At 38.5% G+C, this 19,949-nt stretch overlaps 1 protein-coding gene across 1 annotated transcript in view; it reads left to right on the plus strand.

Moving 5' to 3' along the window:
• The window catches only part of jam3b (junctional adhesion molecule 3b), a 50,176-nt gene extending 30,410 nt beyond the window's left edge, over window positions 1–19,766 (plus strand). Inside the window, exons 2-9 of the mRNA XM_042499969.2 lie at window positions 7,759–7,827; window positions 7,909–8,022; window positions 8,107–8,259; window positions 9,392–9,594; window positions 11,002–11,101; window positions 12,718–12,847; window positions 12,955–13,009; window positions 14,655–19,766. Coding sequence (XP_042355903.1) covers window positions 7,759–7,827; window positions 7,909–8,022; window positions 8,107–8,259; window positions 9,392–9,594; window positions 11,002–11,101; window positions 12,718–12,847; window positions 12,955–13,009; window positions 14,655–14,690 — 860 coding nt within the window. The 3' untranslated portion in view covers window positions 14,691–19,766. The remainder of the gene's footprint in view (window positions 1–7,758; window positions 7,828–7,908; window positions 8,023–8,106; window positions 8,260–9,391; window positions 9,595–11,001; window positions 11,102–12,717; window positions 12,848–12,954; window positions 13,010–14,654) is intronic.
• Window positions 19,767–19,949: the final 183 nt, after the last annotated feature.

Consider the following 19,949-nt stretch of genomic DNA (forward strand, 5'->3'; position numbering starts at 1 on the left):
TCTTCCTCGGGTGAGCTCTAACATTAGTTTGCTCAGTGGTGCTAAGTGAGCTAGCAGTAAAGGTACACTTCCTTCTGTGTGGTGATATGGTTTGCAGGTGTAGTTTATTAAAAAGAAAATAGTTCCTACATCAAACTACTCACAACTGCAGTTTTTCCATTTATTTTTATTTTATTTATTTATTTTTTGGTGCTTTAAGCACCACAAGCTGAGTACCATCTAGTTCCGTTATGTTGGAGATATCTGCGGTCGATATCTCCAACACTCTGCAACTCACACCAAAGGTTATCTAGATTGATAGATAGCATGTAGGTATGAAAATATATGTATTTTTGACTTGTGGGTTGACTGTCTCTTTGATAAAGCGCAGAAACTGTGTGACACATACAGTATATTCTCTCATGTTGTCATTTTTATGAACTGTTAACATTTGGAGGACACAGCCTTGGAGATGTCAGAGGTTGATCAGGTGTTTTATTGGGGTGACCGCTCATTTCTGTTGGACTAGGGATGAAATGAATTGCTCAAACTGCTCCTATTGAACACACTGCACATACAGAATCAGTTGAACCCAGCAATTCAATAAGAGAATATTAACAGAAACCTGTTCGGTCATGTAAACAGCACGTTGATTTGCAGAAAAGCAGGCTTGCCTGCAAGGCTGCGTGCAGCTCAAGCAGCACTCAAATACGTGAAGTTTCCAAACAGCCACTGGTTGATAGTAAGTGAAACAGGGTGCTTGTACTTTGATGTGTGAGCTTCCAAAGGGGCGTGGGAATATTCTCCACAGGCACGAGGCAGAGATGCTCCACAGGGAGTAGCACTAGGTTGCTTAATTGAACCTTTCTATTTATGGTAGCGGCCTCACCTCTCTAGATTCAGCAGGCAGCAGTACAGGAAACAAGAGTGCTTTCCCAGGAGGAATAACAGAAAAAAGGAGGGATTCATTACACAGTGCAGGCATCAGGAAATACCCAGCTCCTCTGTGCCTATTGTATTATTCAGTATGTAAAACCTGTGGGCTTTATGAGGGCATTACACTAAGATTACAAACAGAACCCTGCACCCATCATGACCAAGGAGGATTAAAAAAAAAACTTTGGTGCAGATTTTCAGATTGCCAGATCTCACACAGCTGTGACCAAACAAGAAGGAAAAGATAGAGAACAGAGACATGAAATTATTGCCATATGTAGGTCACTGAGCACCTGCATGGTTTAAAAGATAATAATCTACATAACACACATCTTACACACACACGCGCACACACAGTCGAATAAGAGATTTCACAATGCCATAGTATGCAGTTATCATTGGTTTCACTGGTGTAGGAGATGAGGGCAAGACCTTAGAGGCTATTCAAGGAGACACAAACAGGATGAGTATAACATGATCAGGGAAGGATGTGTCAGACAGACTGGAGGAGAGATGGGAAACACTGCTCTCATAACACACACTCAGCACTTCCTGAGCTTTCATCAGGCTCAGATACTTTACTGGACAGTCCAGCTGTTTCTCGCCGTTGGCCAGTTTGAAAAACAAGCAAGCTTAGCTGAAATGGTACCCAGAGGAAAGCAGGGGTTTAATTGATTTCTCAAATATTTGGAAAAGGGGAGTCAAAATGTCATGATCACTGCTATCAGCATCACGAAAAAACACTTCTAATGCAGTGTCGTTTTATGTGTTCATCCACGCTTTACTTACTGTCTGTAAATGATTAGGGAGTCAGCCTGCCCTGCCTCAGAGACCGCAAATTATAGGGCTGCTTTAATTATTTTCATCAATCTATTCATCAATTTATATTTAATAACTGACTTTTTCCCCACTTTACACATTACTTAAAACTGAATGTTGAGCTATACAATGACTGTGGTAATATTTAGTGTCTTTAACCCTTTAATACCTAAGCAAATAGGCATGATTTCTTTCAGAAACATCACAAGAGGGCAAAAAGGAACTTAACAAAGTACAGCCTAAAAATAGCACGAAAATGGTAAAAAAGTTAGTCATTTTCTGCAACCGCTTGTCCTTGTAAGGGTCGCGGGGGAGCTAGAGCCAATAGTAAAAAGTTATAAGAAAATTAAAGTTAAAAAACAAAGAAACTGCTAAAAAAAATCCAGTTATTTTTTTCAGTAACATAACTGTAAATATATAATCAAGAGAATATTAGTGTAATTTCCCCCAGTTTTTGATAATATGTACCATCATCCCCAGCTTATTTTCATATAATTTTCTTTTTTGCAGTTTCTTTCACATTCCTTTCCAACCACAAGCTGAGTGTCATCTATTTCCATCATATTGGTGAGACGACAGACATCTCTACAGTTGATATCTCCAAAACTTTACAACTTACACCAAAACAGTCTAGACTGATAGATAGCACCACAGGTATGAGGACAAATATGTATTTTTGACTTGTTGGTGGACCGTCCCTTTAAGGACATCACACCTTTAGCAGCATGTGAATCTATACACACGTGTAGAGCCAGGCGCATGGATATGAGAACATGCATACTATATATTGCCTGCATGGAGCTAAATATGAATTTTTGATTTGGGGGTGAATTGTCAGCGTGTTGCTTTTTCATTGCACTGTCCTTTAAATCGAGAATAAGGTAAAAGGGTGACAGTTTAATCAGTGATAATAAATAATAATAATAAACTTTATTTATATAGCACTTTTCAAAACAGTTACAGAGTGCTTTACACATAAAACTGTTAGAAAGATAGAATATAATAAAAATAATACTTGTGATAAGGATGCTAATAACAACAATTACAATAATTATCAATATTGTCAGCGAATTCAATAATTCGAACAAAATAAAATTGTGATAACGATAATTGCAATTACAGCCTGAGAATGCTAAACCAACCCTGAGAAATGTGAGGAACACAATCAGCAAGAATTCAAAGCAAAAGTGAAATACAACAGTTAAATAAAGATAAACGCACCAGAGGAAAAATGAATATGACAATATTACTAACGAACAGTCACTGGAACTTAGCAGTTATATTTTTAGACAAAGAACCAAGGTGAGTCGTAACCAATGATGAGCCTGGGCCAAAAATCATTACTTCAGTTTTATTGAGGTTTAGTTGAAGGAAATTTTGAGCCATCCAGTTTTCAATGTCTCTTATACAGTTATTCAGTAGGTTATCACTGTTAAAATTATTGGGATTAAAAGACAAGTACAATTGGGTGTCATCTGCATATGTGTGGAAATTTATATTGTGTTTTTGAATATGTCCCAGGGGAAGCATGTAGATTGAGAAGAGTGGTCTGAAGACATACCCCTTGGGCACCCCGCAGTTCAGCTTTGCACATGAGGACTGTGAGCTGCCTAAAACCACACTAAAAGATCGGTCATGCAGATATGAATAAAACCAGTTTAAAACTGAACCAGGCCAACCCAGTGTTCCAGTCTGTCCAGTAAAAAAAATAGTCGACAGTATCAAAGGCAGCACTCAAATCTAAAAGAAGTAAAATAGAAGATTTTCCAGCATCAGCAGCAATCAGTAAATCATTAAAAACTTTAAGATGGGCCGTCTCCGTGCTGTGTTTTGCTCTAAAACCTGACTGAAACTTCTCAAAGAGTTTGTTTGTGTTTAAAAAAGCGATAAGTTGTTCAACCACAATTTTTCTGAAACTGGGAAAGAAAAGGCAAATTTGAAATCAGTCTAAAATTTTCCAGGGAGTTTGGGTCTTCATGCATCCTGATGCTGGAAACTCTGTTTACAAAGAAATTTAAAAATTCTGCACATTTCTCGGGAGACGAGTCCGTAAAAACACTTGTAGGAGCTTCTGTGACATGATTGATTACACTGAAAAGAGTCCTTGAGTTGTTTGTGTTTTTATCAGTCATATAGCAAAAATACTTTGCTCTTGCATTTTTTAAATTAAATTTTTTCATACATTCCTTCAAGATGTCAAAGTGAACTGTGAGTTTGGAGGCTTTCCACCTGTGCTCTGCTTTGCAGCAGTCCCTCTTTATGGCACAGATACATATTGGTACATATTGCCTGCTTTTTCTTTTTCAGTGGTGATTTATGGTGTAAAATTTATGTACAGTTCTTATTAAAATCATTTAGGAGCACATCAACATCTTTACAGGGTTCTGCATTAATTGAGGAGTAAGCAAAAGCATCTATGAATTTGGAAGCAGAGCTGGAATTAAAAATACGAGCGCATACATAATTCGGGTTATTTTGTGTTCTGATTGCTTTGGACACAGGAATTAAACATGATGCATTTATGATCAGACAGAGAAAAATCATTGCACAGGAAATTTTTCAATGTGAAACCATGTGTGAGGACCAGGTCAAGAATGTGGCCTTTGCTGTGGGTGGGACCAGTGACCACTCTGCTTAAATTAAACGATTCAACAATATTTAAAAGCTCATTAGCTAAATGATTATTGGGACAACACACATGGATGTTAAAATCTCCAACAAGTAGAACTCGGTCGTAAATTGGCATAATAAAAGAAAGAAGCTCTGAAAACTGATCGGACCTGACACAGATAAAAAGCAATAACCAGTTAATCTTAATTAATCTTATCATAAAGTCACTTCATTTTTAAGATGGTGTCACTTTTAAGGAGTTGGAAAACATCTGTGCCCTCTTGTTCAATATATTCAAAAGTTTATTTTTAGTTTATTACTGTAACATTGTGCAGCATCATATACATTCAGAATTATAATGCAAACATTTAATGCTACTTTCCAATTTTTTTTTTTCAGTAAAACAATAATTGTGATGATTTTTTTTCATTCAGAAGTCATTTGAGGTTAGTTCCTCTTGTTTCCCAGCTTGGATTATAATGTAGCTGAAGCTCGGTGCCTGTGTTTCTGAGTGGGGGTTTCATGTGTTTTCCTGGACAGCTGTTTCCACGGCAGACCTCTCCAGCTTTTCATGTCTACGTCAGGCTCACTTAGGCACCTAATCTGCACTAATACTCTCCGAATTAAGGAGGCACACTGGGACAGAGGGTAAACTCCATTAGCTCTGTCAGATTTATCTGAGTGATGCATTTAATGGAAAGTCATGGAACTAAATTAATCACCTGGAATAATTTATTGTCAACTTTGGATTCTATTTCATCACGTCCTATTCTGATATTTTGGACTCCATGCAAACTTGGCCTAGTTAGATTTGGTATGAAGTTACACAGTACATGCTGTAGATTTGCAACTTAAAGCCAGAGGTAAACACTGACATACACAAGCTTTTGTCAGAAACAGCTAAAGCATATTTCTCCATGCTCATGGATGAATAAGGGTTAACTGACAGGGATTCTTATTTTCTGCACTATTCTGTAAACGTGGATTCAGTTATATTTCTACCTTTCGGTGTAAAGAACACATTACCCTTTAGTCACTTTTCATCAGAAGAAGTTTGCAGTAGTACAAGCAGCTCTCAGAAACACTGGAAGTTGAAAAGCCTTCCCGCTCTGCACACAGCTTTAAACTGCCTGGGACTGTGTGCATCTCTGCATGCAGCACTGCGGAGAGGAAACTAAATAGGTGACAGGCTTAGACGGGATTGCTGCTGTTTTGACTGTCACCCTTCTGACAAAGAGTGCAGATTCTTGTCTGTGCTTCTTTGCAGATCTTTGTTGAAGTTCTCCGTTAGAAAAAAAACACTACTTTTTTAGGTTGACACAAACTTTTTCATTTGCTGCTGTAGAGATAAAGTTATTCCTCTTGGGATCAAACTTTGTTGTCTTTGCTGCTTTTGCACAGTACAGAATAAATCAAATGATTTGATGCAAAGTCAAATCAAATATTAATTGAGTAGTAGCATGTAGCTTCAAATTATACTGCAGTATTTTAGGGAAATGGAAGGTCAGTGATTGTCAGCTACAGAGCGGCTCCCTGGAGCCTGAATGTTTGACTTATCTGTAAACTTATTATTTGTCATCATCATATTTGATTTCATGTGAAAAAATTGCATCTCCGGCTTCATGTAGAATTAATCCCAATTAGCACATACATAAGGCATGTAAAAATGATTTACAGTGTCAAAAACATTGTGTCCAATACAAGAATATTAATAAAGTCTGTGCACAAGCTTCAACCTTAAACTTTCCAAGCATCTCCTGAGGGTAGATCTTCTATTGTCAGACATAGGTGTGACCTACTTTTGACCTCCATGCAATGTTATTACTGTCAGCAGCAGCTAAAAACAAGCTGTCGTCTTGTCATGATCTCCAGAAAGACTGTAGGCTAATCAGCTTACCCTGTCTGCTCTAGCAGGTGACCCATAGACACTGCTGGGAATCCACATGGCAGTTGGTGAAGTTTTTTTGAATGAGAGGCTAATTAGTAGAAGACTACAACTATATACTGTGTGCACCATTCAGGATCCCTTTGTGGTCATATTGTGCCTCTGTGGTCGTTGTGCATCCCTTTGGGTTCATTTTGCATCCTGTGGTCATTTTGTTTTACTTTATGGTCATTCTGCATCTTTTTTGTGGCTATTTTGTGTCACTTTGCAGTCATTTTAAATCTCTTGGTCTTAAGTTTGTATCCATAAGTATTCATTCCACATCTCTTTGCAGCCATTTTGCATCCCTCTTTGGTCATTTTGTATCCCTTTGTGGTCTTCATTTTCTTTAATTTTTGTGATCATTCGGTGTTCCTTTGTGGTTATGTTGTGTCACTTTGTGATAACTTGGGATCTCTTTTCAGTTATTTTACACCTCTTTGTGGTCATTTTAAATTTCTTGGGAGTCATTTTGCATCCCTTTGTGGTGATTCGGCATCCCTTTGTGGTTTTCTGTGTCACTTTGTGATCATTTTTTGTCACTTTGTGTTTCTCTGACTTTCCAGAAAGAGATGTTAAGTCCCATTGAGAGGTATCACAGCCTGAGTGGCCTGTGTGCTGTGATCCAGATGTACATGACAGCAGTTATAAATCATTTTGTAATTAACTATAGCTTCTTTCTGAGCCTCAGCCAGGGGCTGGCAGCAAAAATGGACACTGTGCATTCCATAGATTTGTCAGTGAAAGTACAATCAGCACAAATGAGCCTGCATCCAAGAGCCAGAGCATCATTTTATGAAGTGTTCATGAGCTTGTTCTCAGTTCACATTCATGTGGAAGTGACTTTGTGTGTGTTTGTTTGTGGACCACAGGCTCAGGATGATTCAGCAGTGCCCCCTCCCAAGGCCCTAGCCCTCCACCACATACCAACACAGATCTTTCCGGGGTGCTTTTGCACCATTAGTCCCACATAGGCAACATCATCAGGCTCAGAGTGAGAGAGAGAGAAACAGGGACACTGAGCAAGAGAGAGACAGCGAAAGAGAGAGAGAGGAGAGAGAGAGAGAGAGAGAGAGAGAGGGGGGGGGGTGGGAGAAAGAGTAGGGCTCGGCAGGCAGTTGAACTACTGGCATGGTGAGCTTGCCCTGAAAAGGGCACATGCCTCCCTGCGCAATTATCCACTGTGCATAGAAACAGCACCCCCACCCTCAACACACACATACACACACACACACACACACACACACACACACACACACAATTGTTTGACCACACAAATAACAACACAACTTAACATTTACCTTCATTTCGATTTTGTCTGAGAAATTTAAGACGAGTGAATTTATAACAAACATCTTCAAGGAGAGTCTTGAAATGAGCACATGATCGGACGTCAGCGGGGAATGTGCATATAGCATGTGATCATCACTGTATCATGAAAATTCATGTTCTGCAGAGTCTCATGTTGCCTCTTGTCTCTTGTTTTGCAGGCTACTATAGCGTGTTAGCAGTGGTCCTGAAAACAAACAACGAGTCGCCATGGACTGATGAGTTTGACAGTAAGAGCTACTGAAGAAAAACTGTTTCTTTCTCATCAGGCTGAAATGAATATAAAATACTTTTTTTTTTCTATCCTGCAGAAATCGAGTTGTCTTGTTTGATTGAGTCCATTTCTACAACCAGCCCTAGAATTGAGTGGAAGAAGATAACAAATGATGGACCAAGTTACGTGTACTTTGACAAGAAGATCTCAGGTAATGTAGAAAATGCACAAACTTTCTATTCTCGTTTTGTGCACCTTTATCGCTGACACTGTGGAACCTGTTTTCCTCTGACAGGCGACCTGGAGAACAGAGCGGTGATCAGAGAACCTGCCACATTACTGATCACCAACGCCACAAGATCAGACACAGCCAAATACCGCTGTGAGGTCACCGCCGCTGATGACCAGAAGTCATTTGATGAGATTGTGATTGACCTTGTTGTAAGAGGTACTTTCAAAAATATGAGCAAGACATCTGAAAATATGATAAAGATTCTTCTAAAAGCTGAAAACCAGCCATTATCGTGGCCTTCAAGAGAGACATTGGGCTTAGTGATTCACACTTTAGATGCTGTAAGATGAAACCGTGTTGTAGGTCGCACCAACCCTTTGGCATACATACGAGGATGTGTTATGACCAGACCTGCCCAGCTGCAAAGGCGTGTTCTGGGCTATAAGAGGAAACCTCTGAAACTGCATCTGCTTGGAATCGCAGTGCTAAAGAAAGCAAGCGCTGCGTGTTTTGGTGGCGTTTTTTGGCACGGGACGAAAATCATGTACCCGTCCGCTCCTGTCAATGCTTTCAGTCCAGTGAACCATAAGTGGTCAGGGTGACACTGTTTTTTTTTAAAGCATCAGAGTCAATCATAGACCAAGCAGCATCATGAAAGAATGTGTCCATTTGTTTATCGCTGTGATGCTGACACAAGCAGGGTTCACAGGGTTTATAAAGTCTTAAAAGGTATTACATTCATCAATCTATAAATAAGGCCTTTATTGACATTAAAATGTCTTAAATCAATCTCTCAAAAGTCTTAAAAAGGCTAAAACATGTGGCCTTTAAGAATCAGTTTTTTTTCTGATGTTACATCAGAAAATCTCAAAACAATTGGTAGTATCTTTTTTTATATATATAATTTACCAATTTTAATGGCACGCAGATCAGAATAGAGGAACCAACACTACACACATAATACACATTTACAACATTCAAGATATCCATACTTATATGATAATATATGGTCATTGTTTTCCACGTGTTCCACTCTCGAAAGTTTTAAAATTTTAGGTAGACTAGGTAGGTAATTTTAGGTAGACCATCTAACTTTTTAACTTGACCAGAACAGTCATATTTTATGCTGAAGTAAAAAAAAAAAAAGTTGTCTCTATACCAAATTAAATTTTTTTCTTTAATTTGGGTTATTGTAAAAAAAGGTCTTAAATTCAATTCCAAGTGGCTTTAAAAAGGTCGTCAATCTAACTTAAGGTGTAGGAGCCCTGACATCATAACACATGTGAGGTGTCAAGCTTCCCATGAAGACTGCGTATAGTGATGATGATCATGTTTTCTCTCACTACAGTAAAGCCAGTGGTGCCAAAATGCAGTGTCCCAAAATCAGTGCCTTTTGGGAAGTCAGCTGAGCTGAGCTGTGTGGAGGAGGAGGGCTTTCCCAAGTCTCAGTACCAATGGTTCAAGAACAGGGAGGAGATTCCTGATGACCCAAAGACCAGCCTCAAGTTCTTCAACTCCTCATACACGCTTAACGCAGAGACAGGGACACTGGTGAGTCTGTGTGTGTGTGTGTGTGTGTGTGTGTGTGTGTGTGTGTGTGTGTGTGTGTGTGTGTGTGTGTGTGTGTGTGTGTGTGTGTGTGTGCGCGCGCGCGCGAGCGCATGTGCGTGCATGCATATGTTTGGACAAGGACACGCATGAGTGGCAAGGGCGGGGCAGCAGGGACGGTGGCCTGATGCCCAGGGGTGGGGGCAGATATTTTGGGGAGACAGTTGATGGTGCGAGAGGGCTTAAGCCACGAGGGGAATCCACTGTCCTCGTTTGCACATTCCTCAATTCTCGCCTGCTTCCCAGCACGGCTCGATCCGCTTGCCGGCTTGCCTCCAACACTGCTGTCAACCTTCACGCTGGCCTCCAAGATGTGACGCACCAAAGCACGCTGCTGTTTGTCTCTGGTGAAACTCTTTTGCAAGTGTTCCTACAGACAGTTGAAGTTTACAGTCCCAGCTATGAATCAGTAAGATTTGAAGGATGTTTCTTGTAATTAACTTATCTCATTTTGACTGTTATTTTTAGACCACGCTTATCGCTCCTCTGCTACTCCCATATGAAGAAGTATTCCTCACCAACCAATTTAGAAATCTATTATTATTTTTGCATTAGATTAGATTACATTCTTTTTCCAGGAAAGCGTTCTTATTTTTTGGAACCTTGAAGAAAACAGAAAATTTCTTGTTTATTATTTAATTGACATTTTTACTGTAAGAGACCACGACTTTATGGTTTGCATTTTTCTACATAGTATTATTTTGCTAAAATAATAATTACATTTTTTTGCTTGAGCTTGAAAAATTTGTTTTAAAATAATGAAATAAGATAAAGATTACAATAAAAAAGCTAAACAATAACCAAAAAGCCCTAAAAAAAAAATCTTGAAAAAAACAACTAAACATTCACATAACTGTGCATGATCACAAAATAGAAGAGGGGAAAAAAAGAAAAAGGAAATATATAATACAAAGCATTTCTGATCAAACATGAGTTTGGCTGTCATTACACAGAGCAGCAGACTGCCCAGTTTTATCTGTTTCTCAAAGGCTAATGTAATGCAGCACCATGAGCTTTTATTATACATTGCCTTCGCTGACAGCAGTACAAAGGGGTTCATTTTATAAAGCGTGTAAAGTGAAGCTGCATGTGAACACCTCCTCCTTCACTGAATCCCAGAGGATTTGATCTGATATAAATAAAGAACTCTGATCACTGAGCTGGTTCATTGTTTATAATTTTATCAGAAACAGACAGAAGTTGATCAAATTCTGTATCATCCTTATATTGATCACAATCCACTATGTTCTAAAAGCCTCTATAAACAAGCTCTGACTGAACAGACACGGACATGGTGAGAGTGACGGCTTTATATTAATCAGATTTATGTGTGTGATTTCTCGGATGCAGAAGTTCATCGCAGTCAGAAAAGAAGATGCGGGCGATTACTACTGCCGAGCAAAGAACGATGCAGGATACTCTGAGTGTCCACCCCAGAAGATGGAAGTCTGTAAGTGTGTCACACAATATGAGGCCTCAGAGACACGTTGATGTTTTGTCATTTGACCCTTAGGGCACGCTTTAATATTACACTCACTCAGATTGCTCTGCGCAGAAAATGCGCTTTTAGAAATCAAGCTTTAAGAATATCATACATATGATTTTCTGCTTTGACATGTCAATGATCAGCAGCAACATTGATTTTTGTACATTATTATTTTTTGTTCACTGCTCTGCACATAAAATGTACTTTTTATAATCAGGCTATAAAAAATATCAAATATTCATTAATTTTCAGAATTTTAACACTTTAAAAGCCAGGTTTTTGTCATGATGCCACCATTTTTTCAAAGGATTTTTTTTTCTTTAAATATACTACATGCAAAGTATTTTTATTTGCTGATGACAGCCTGGGAAATGTTTAGGAAATGATTAGCAGCACCATTGATTGTGACAGTGCACCTAGTGGAAATAGCATAAATTTTCATCATATGGCAAATATGTTAAAAATGATCATCATGTGGAAAATAGTAAAAAGGACAAATTCCAAGGCAAAACTCCAAAATGACACCCAGAAATAATACAGTGCATGTTTGTATGCTTTGATGGCTATGGGATCAAAAATTTCAGTTTGAATGGGTTTCAATGGTGCATTTTTTTCGCACTTAACAGTATAAATGTAACAATTTAGTTTCCACGGTGTATCCAGGTTCCACGGAAAACTCCAGGTTAAACAGAAATACACAATCTTGCCAATGAATGCTATATGCATGAACACAGCCAAAATTATCAAAAAATGAAGAATGAAATGCACCAAACAGTCTCTAGTGTGGCATCAAGCAGTGATTATTACAGACTGCTACCAGCTAAAACTTCTCCTGGTTAGAATTCCTTCAGTGTTGATTGTTTAGGAGGTTTTTAAGGGGAGCCTAACTATCTACAAAGGTCTCCTCTCTAAAACAAACCAGCCTAATACCTGAAACTCATAAAAACACTGAATAATGCAGCTTCATGTTATACCAAGCAGTGTTTCTCCATAACTGTTCAGCATATCACAGACGGGCTCCTAGCTCAACACCTGTCTGATCCAGATGTTTAATCTGTTTTTACCAGAAGCTGAATTATCCACAGAGGTCTCTTCTTCTCCAAAACGGACCGTTCTGGTGATTTAAACCAATAAAAATACTGAAAGCAGTTTTTTAGGTTAGAAAATCAGCGGATTATTCTACGCTGCAAACTACAGTGGCCAACGCAAAAACAAACATGAATGTCCTTATGTAGAGACAGTGGTTTGTCCATTTTGGGCTATGGTGGAGACATGGTGGTGAAACATGGCGATCTCTGTAGACTCTGTAATCTGTAAACAGCTCATTCTAAGGTAATAAAAACACAATGATTCTTATCTTCAGCTGATTTTAAACTAAAGAAAACAGACTTTTATATCATATTCCATTTCTGCCAGTATGTCCCTCTAAATCCGACACACTGGAGCTTAAATTTGATCATCACGATTACTATCTCTCTGTCTCTCCGTGCATAGAGGTATTTAGTTATGTATACTTACTTAATTTGAAGATTAACCAAAAATCAACGCTTAAATTTTCTATTCTCACTTGAACTCCACAGATGACATTGACGTTGTGGGGATTATACTGGGAGTGCTGGTGGTGGTCGTGGTGCTCTTATGTATAACAGCGGGGATCTGCTGTGCATACAAGAGAGGCTACTTCTCCAGCCAAAAACAGACGGGGAACAAGTAAGACATCAGACGTCCTCCATTTCATATGATCGGCAAATACTCTCATTCCTGTCCAACCAGCAACATGTCATTCAAACAACCATCGTGTGCTCTGTGTCTTCTAGTTACAAAGTCCCAGCTAAAGGAGACGGAGTGGACTACGTCAGGACGGAGGACGAGGTGTGTAGAAGAGAATGTAATTCAGTTTAAAACTGGTGAAGGACACTTCTCTTATTGTTTGATGTTAAATCAGTCTAAAAACTGTAATATAAGGTGGGGAGACAGAATTAGAATGATAAGGTTGTTAGCCAGAGTCACAGATTTTTTTTAATATGTTACATTTGATTTATTTATTTATTTTTACAGCCTACACAGCAGTTTGTAGCATGTCAGTCAAAGGAGCATTTATTAACTCTAAGGTTGGTTCAAGGTGCTTTAGTTTCTGGAAGTACTTGAATTTGGCACTCAAAAGCACTGAAATACCTTGAAAATCAAACATTTTTTGACTTGGTCCTTGAAAAATGTCCTTTAAAAAGTAGGAGAGCAGAATGATTAATTCTTTTGAAACATATTTGAAAAATGTTTTAAATCAGAAAGCAGAGAATGGCTGTTCTTGCAATTATTTTTTCAATGCCATATGTGAGGTACGAGATGCGTCCTGCTCTGCGCTCTGTATATTTCCTGCTTTGTTTTCCTTTGCCAGTCAAATGCCTTAACTTCATAAAAATAACCAGTTAATTTGAAAAAAAATAAAAACCTTACTTTTAGGCCTGGTAGCATGTGTTTGCTCCCTAATGAATGCACACAATTCTGTTGGAACAGAAGTTTGTAGAGAAAACAGTTTCAGCCTTAAAAATCAAAATGAGTGCTTGAAAAAGTAATTGAAAGTCCTTTAATTTAACCTGCCCTTGTCTGTGCGAACACACAGACGGACAATTTCAGCATTATTTTATTGGACGCATCATTTTATTTCCTTGTGTTTATGTTCCTTGTTTCCTTTTATGCAAAGCCCTCTGGAAAGCCTGTCATTGAATATTTCTCTTGATGTTTAATATGAATGTAACAACCTTTTAACTGCTGATGATTTATCAGCCTAATGAAGATATTCTTCGATCTGTCTTTGTGCATACACACAGTTTTAGTGTAAAACTACACTGAGGTTTAGACTATTGCTCATCACCTACTGTGCTGTATGTGAAATAAAGAAAAGTCAAGCCATCACAAATTCACATTTCACACAGCAGTACAGTCTCTCCCAAAATACAATCAGAATATATATTTAAGGCTTTACGGCTCAGAATAATGGCAGTCAAATCAGATTTGGCTCTTCAAGAAAAATTTTTGCAGATTCTTTTTTTTTTCATATACCATATCTATACCAAATTAGTTCTGGTTCTTGAAGTGGTTCTGTTCAGGATTCTTGGAACCTTGGTGTGAAGCCAGAGACTGTATCATAATAAGTTGCTGTGAGCTGTAAATTCACCACTTCTCAGCAGAAGGCAGATGATAACGTTTTCTCAGAGCCTTATGGTGCAAAGTCTCTCCTCTGCTGCTGCAGGGTGTCTGCATCTGCCTGTACCAAAGAGCAGCATGAGAGTGGTGAGCGCTTACTCCGCAGAAGAAAAATAAACTGCTTGACATGAAGCTGCAGTAGCTCAGTAACCTGAGGTCTCCCACTGATGATTTGAATGTCCGACTTTCAGGGGGCAGCCCTTTATATATTTATTTAAATGTGGGACAAAAGTAAAAGTATAATATCTGTATCACTGTTGAAACGCTTGTGTAATATGAATTGTTAAAGCTTACTCCTGTGTGTCGTCTGCAGGGGGATTTCCGACACAAGTCGTCATTTGTGATCTGAGGAGCAAGCGGACGATGAGGAGCACTGTGCTGAGTGAAAGACGTGACATGTGGGACGGCCTCCACGCTGTCTGACCACGGAGCTGCCACAGTTCATGCTTGGAGCTCTCAGCATGACTGAAATCCAACTACTCAAGTTTGCCAAAGGTGACAAGATTTTACAGGACAACAACATGTCAAACACATGTAGGGACTGACATTCATCCTTCTATCACCCACAACTGAATTCTTTTGCTAAATTATGGAGTTGTTCTTTACAGTTATTGCATGGTTTGAAACACCAACCGAGGTGAGAAAATGAAACCTTTCTTTCTTCTGCCAGGTAGAAAAGGAGGCGTCTCTGTCCTCCACAGTCAGTCTATCATGACACCTTTCTACTGTTGCTTCAAACCTTTTGTCATTTGTATAACATTTCTTTTCTACTGTTGAAATTTGTCAGACTATTTTTGATGGAATATATTTTAAAATGCCTATAGATAAAGGTTTACTTTTTTAAATATTTGTAAAATACTAACATGTGTTGTTTTTTATTTGGTTGTGGATAAAAAGATGTAACACTTTAACCACTTTGCATCGAGCTGTAAGCATTTACACCTTGCAATCGGAAGAAAGAAATGAAAAACGACTTGTATCAGCATATCAAGACGTGCTTCTTGATCAGCGGTCTTACATATTTAATTTTTTCCGCTGGGGGCGCCCACGTTTCTGTTTGTGAGAGACTTCCATGTTGATGTTTGTAGATAGTCTTAGTACGAGGCTTTGAAGAGTGCCAGTCAAATGCTGTGAAACACTGCACACAATCAGTGCTGCATTCTCTTGATTTTAAGTGTCCTTCTATGCTTGCTGTTCATCTTGTATATATTGAATTTACTGTCCGGGATAGAGTGTTGCTGTCAGATGTACGTTCAGTATTACACTATAACAATGATAATATTAATATTAATAATAATACAGGGTTTGTAAGTTAACCTTCCAGACCCAGACAGAACTAGAGGAAACTTCACATGGAAGGTTGTAATACTCAGCATGGTACTTTGACATCTGACTGTGTGAATGCCTCAGTTTGAGTAGTTAATAGAAACAAATTGGATGAGCTGATCCAGAGAACAAAGACTCTGTCACTGTGAGTGACAGCTCAGGACTTTGTTATTTTAACCCTGACTTACAATTACGAAAGGTATCAGCAACATCAGTGAAATGCCCAAACTCTACACTGCCTATTAGTCAGGTTAAGCACATTAAAGAGATAATTCTATTTTTTAGGTGCGTTTGTATGAGGTACTCATCAATAGTCAGTATATTACATACAGTAGCTGTCAGCTGGCACACTCCTAATTTGGAGAAGCAGCCTGAAGTCTGACACGGAAGCTAAGCAATATACTGCTGTGGAGGGGTCAGCAATAAAATGTATTTTAGCTTCTTAAAAAATTCATCCAAATCAGTTTAAGTATATGCCATATTGAGAGTACTTTTACTGCTTTACCTTAATGTCAGACTGTGATTTCTGCTGTTATATCGCTCTCTTGAAAGCCAGACTCCACTGAGAAAAACAGTGATTTGACATCACTGAACACAGGAGCTGCTGCTCTACTGCTGCCTTGATTGGTTGGTTGGTTAGTTCGTATTATAATGTGACTTCGGCGTTAAAAAGGGTTAGTTCAGATTCACCAAAGTCACACAATAACAAAAACGAATTAACTGATCAATGCAGCAGTGTGTTCAGTGAGTTAAAATGTTTTTCTCAATGGAGTCTGGCGGCTTTGATGAAAGCATAGATGGGAATTGAGGCTGTAAATGGCTTCCCCGTCAGAATAGGCTGTCTGACAGAAAGGTGAAGCCATGAAATCCTCTCAATATAGTATACATTTAAACTGATATAAAAAATTTATGTGGGGTTTTTTTTAAGTGGCTAAAACACATGTCTGTGATCCCTCCACAGCAGAATATTGCTCAGCGTCTGTGTCAGACTGTACTTGGTTACTTGGTTACTGTGTGTAATACCCTGCCTGTAGAGAAGAACACAATACAACTCCACTTAAAAAAAACTATCCCTTTAAATGCACTAATTATTCTTTGATATGACTCCAGGTTGACATTTGCTGATATCCAATCTGTTTGCAAACTATTTTTGCTAATATTTGTGCTCATTAGAGAGTAGAGCTCATTTAACATTTCTAACCTTTAGATGTGACTAAGTGTTTTAGCTGGAAGAGAGATCATGTTTGGTTTGAGTGAAGCTCATATTGTTGTCACTCCTCTCAGCCAAGCTGAAGGCAGACGGAGCTGAGCCGACGCTGCAGTGTGACGTTGATGAACAGCCGGGGTCTGGAGGGTTAACAGGTGTACTGATTGTATATAGATATTTGTATTTTCTCTCTCTTTCTCTCAAGATTATGTTAAGTGGTGAAAAAATGTAAAGATGTCCTATTTGAGGCAATATGAAACTCTTTCCATTTGTAAGACTGAGAAAAGGTAACATTTTATCAGCTCATACATAACACATGGTGAACGAGAGCTTCTGAGCAGCAGCATGGCAGGTTCAGGTTCAGGCTCTGTGTCAGTTCTCACAGCCAACAGCTCACTGTTTCACTGTTCTGTTAGTTTTGGCTCCTTCTCGTCATCTTTCTGAGCTCCGACCAGATCAAACAATCACACACCTGATGTGGATCAGAACTTCCATGCAGCTCAGATGAAGCGCTTGTTCAGCTGTTATGAATGTTTTGGAATTGCAAAGTGTGGTAAAATGTTAACCAAGTATCAGTCATGGTAGAGACGATCTGCCCAACATTTGCACAGAGAAGAAGAAACACTGCTTAGTCTTTCTCCAGGTTGCTTTAACCCTTTGAAATCTGGATCGACATCACTTTTCTTGTGCTGCGTACAGACGCCTTTCACAAGTGTTTAAACTTAGCACCCTCTCTTTGATTTCTCTCAAAAACATGGCAAAAAGGCAATGAGCAACTTGGCAAGAAATGTTTTGTATATTATAAGCAATTAGTAGATTTAGAATATTACTTTTGATTTGAAAAAGTTTAGGAACAATGTCCAGAGCTTCATTAAAATTATTTTTACAGAATCATCATAATTTTTATTATATATATATTATTTTTAAGCCTTTTTGTCTCTCTTTTTCTTTTTCTAGCTTTGTTTGTTTGTTTGTTTTGTGTGCTTATTTTCAGGCAATTTTCTTGTACTTTTTACTAATTTCTTCCTCATTTCTGGGTCATTTCTTCTTAAGTCACTTATTGCCATCCTCCCATGTTTTTGAAAGAAATCAAGCCAGCACAAGGTACAAGGTAGATTTATTTGTCATTTTTCTTAAACATGGTTTAGGAAGAAACCCAGTTTTCTTGGGTTTGAAAGGGTTAACGAACAAAGAGGAAACATTCAGTGTGCTATTAACCCAATCAAGTTCATCCTGTTCCAGGTAACATGATCCGGTGAGGTACAAGTCACAGATGCGTACAGTTCCCCTCCTCATTTGTACAAATTTCATTCCTCTTAAGTGCCTTGAGCCTTTGCAGCAGTCCAGTTCCTGTGCGGCCGTGCTCTCTCCAGTTGTGCATTGCTCTGATACTGTCAGAGGCCTCATGTTTTGCTTTCATTTCACCACAAACACGGCGTTTGAGAGGAATGATGTCACCGCAAATCACCAGTTCCCTTCTTTACATACGTATCTGCAAATGTGTAAATAGCTTTTTTCATAGATTTGAAGGTGTAGACATGTTGAAGTAGAAATAGAAATATATTAGTGCCTAAATATAGTGGGAATTATTTTTGGTAAAGACACATAGCACTATTAGGCAAAAGAAAAAGACGGATCCCCAATGCAGGGAGGTTTATATACAGTCTGAGCTCTGCTTTATAACACAATTCAAAAGACGCACTGAGCTATGTTTTTCATTTAGAACCCCGACAGCCGGGGGAATTAGATTCTGAAACCCACCACTGCTCCACTGCTGTCAGCTATGAACACAATGTTCAAACCAGGAGTGGACTCAGTATTCATGAAGGTGCCATGCAGCTGGAATGGAGCTCTATAGAATGATACAGGCCATGTGAGCGTTTTATAAAGCAGAGTTCATGCAAAGTGTCAGACTCAACAACAAACAGGAGCTACATTTAGTCCACAGACGGTCCTCAACAGTCTGTCTGAAGTCTGCTGGATGCTTGTGCACTGTCAAATCTGAATTTGATCTTGCTTTTAATAAAAATTGAAAAAAAACGATTGCCTTGGAAAATGAAAGGAAAAATAGCTATGAATTTTAATATATGTTTACTTTAAGTTTAAAGCTTAAAAATTACTTATATTTGCTTAATTTTGTGAAGTTTTTGCAACTGAAAAAGTCTTGAAAAGTTCAATTAAATCAATCTTTCTAAGTTTGAGCTACTTCAGTAAACCAAGTTTACTGTGCTATATATCTGTATTCTGCTGGTTACAAACTAGTCAGTCATAGTTGCATTTTCTTCAACATGTTAACAAAACAGAACTTGCAGATCTTCTAACTTCATTATTGGCTAAATCCTCTTTGTGATGATCAAGTTAAGTCAGACAAATGTAGTTTACTGAAGTTGCTAACACTTAGAAATGACAACGTCATTTCACCTGTCATTTTTAAGCTGCAACAACTTCACAATAATAAGTAAATACAGCTAAATTTCAAGTAAACTTAATTAAATGTAATGTAAGCATATATTAAAAATTAATATATATTCACTTTACTTTTTCAAAGCATTCAATTTTTAAGATTATTTGAAGTTAAATCAACATATGTTACAGTGTAATGCAGCGGTGACAGAGATTATGTTCACATGACAGTGAGAGTTAACAGTGTGTGTTCTGTGTTTGGGAAAAAGTGAAGCCAGCTCACCTCTTTCTCTGCTGTGGGCTGGCAGCGCTCCACAAATCCAGCGCTGTAACACTGTTAGATGCTGACGAGGTGCAACATGGAAGAAAACGTGATTTTCTAAACCAAACTCACAAACAGTAGAATGTCCATTTGGGGGCTGCTGGGGTTGTTTTTGTTCATTTTAGAACCACTCTATTTGTGATTATTAAAACTCACTTCAAATATTACTGGAGACATTTGTGTTTTCTTTTTTCCTGCTGTGTGTGTGTGTGTGTGTGTGTGTGTGTGTGTGTGTGTGTGTGTGTGTGTGTGTGTGTGTGTAAGTGTAGCAGTAGAAGTAGTAGTAGTGTAGTAAGGACTCAGCATCTGCGTTGCCAGTCTTGTCATTTCATAATTTCTCTGCTACTTCC

The sequence above is a fragment of the Plectropomus leopardus genome, chromosome 15 (assembly GCF_026936395.1).
Source record: "Plectropomus leopardus strain MGB_pleo_1.0 chromosome 15, ASM2693639v1, whole genome shotgun sequence".
Classification (NCBI taxonomy): domain Eukaryota; kingdom Metazoa; phylum Chordata; class Actinopteri; order Perciformes; family Serranidae; genus Plectropomus; species Plectropomus leopardus.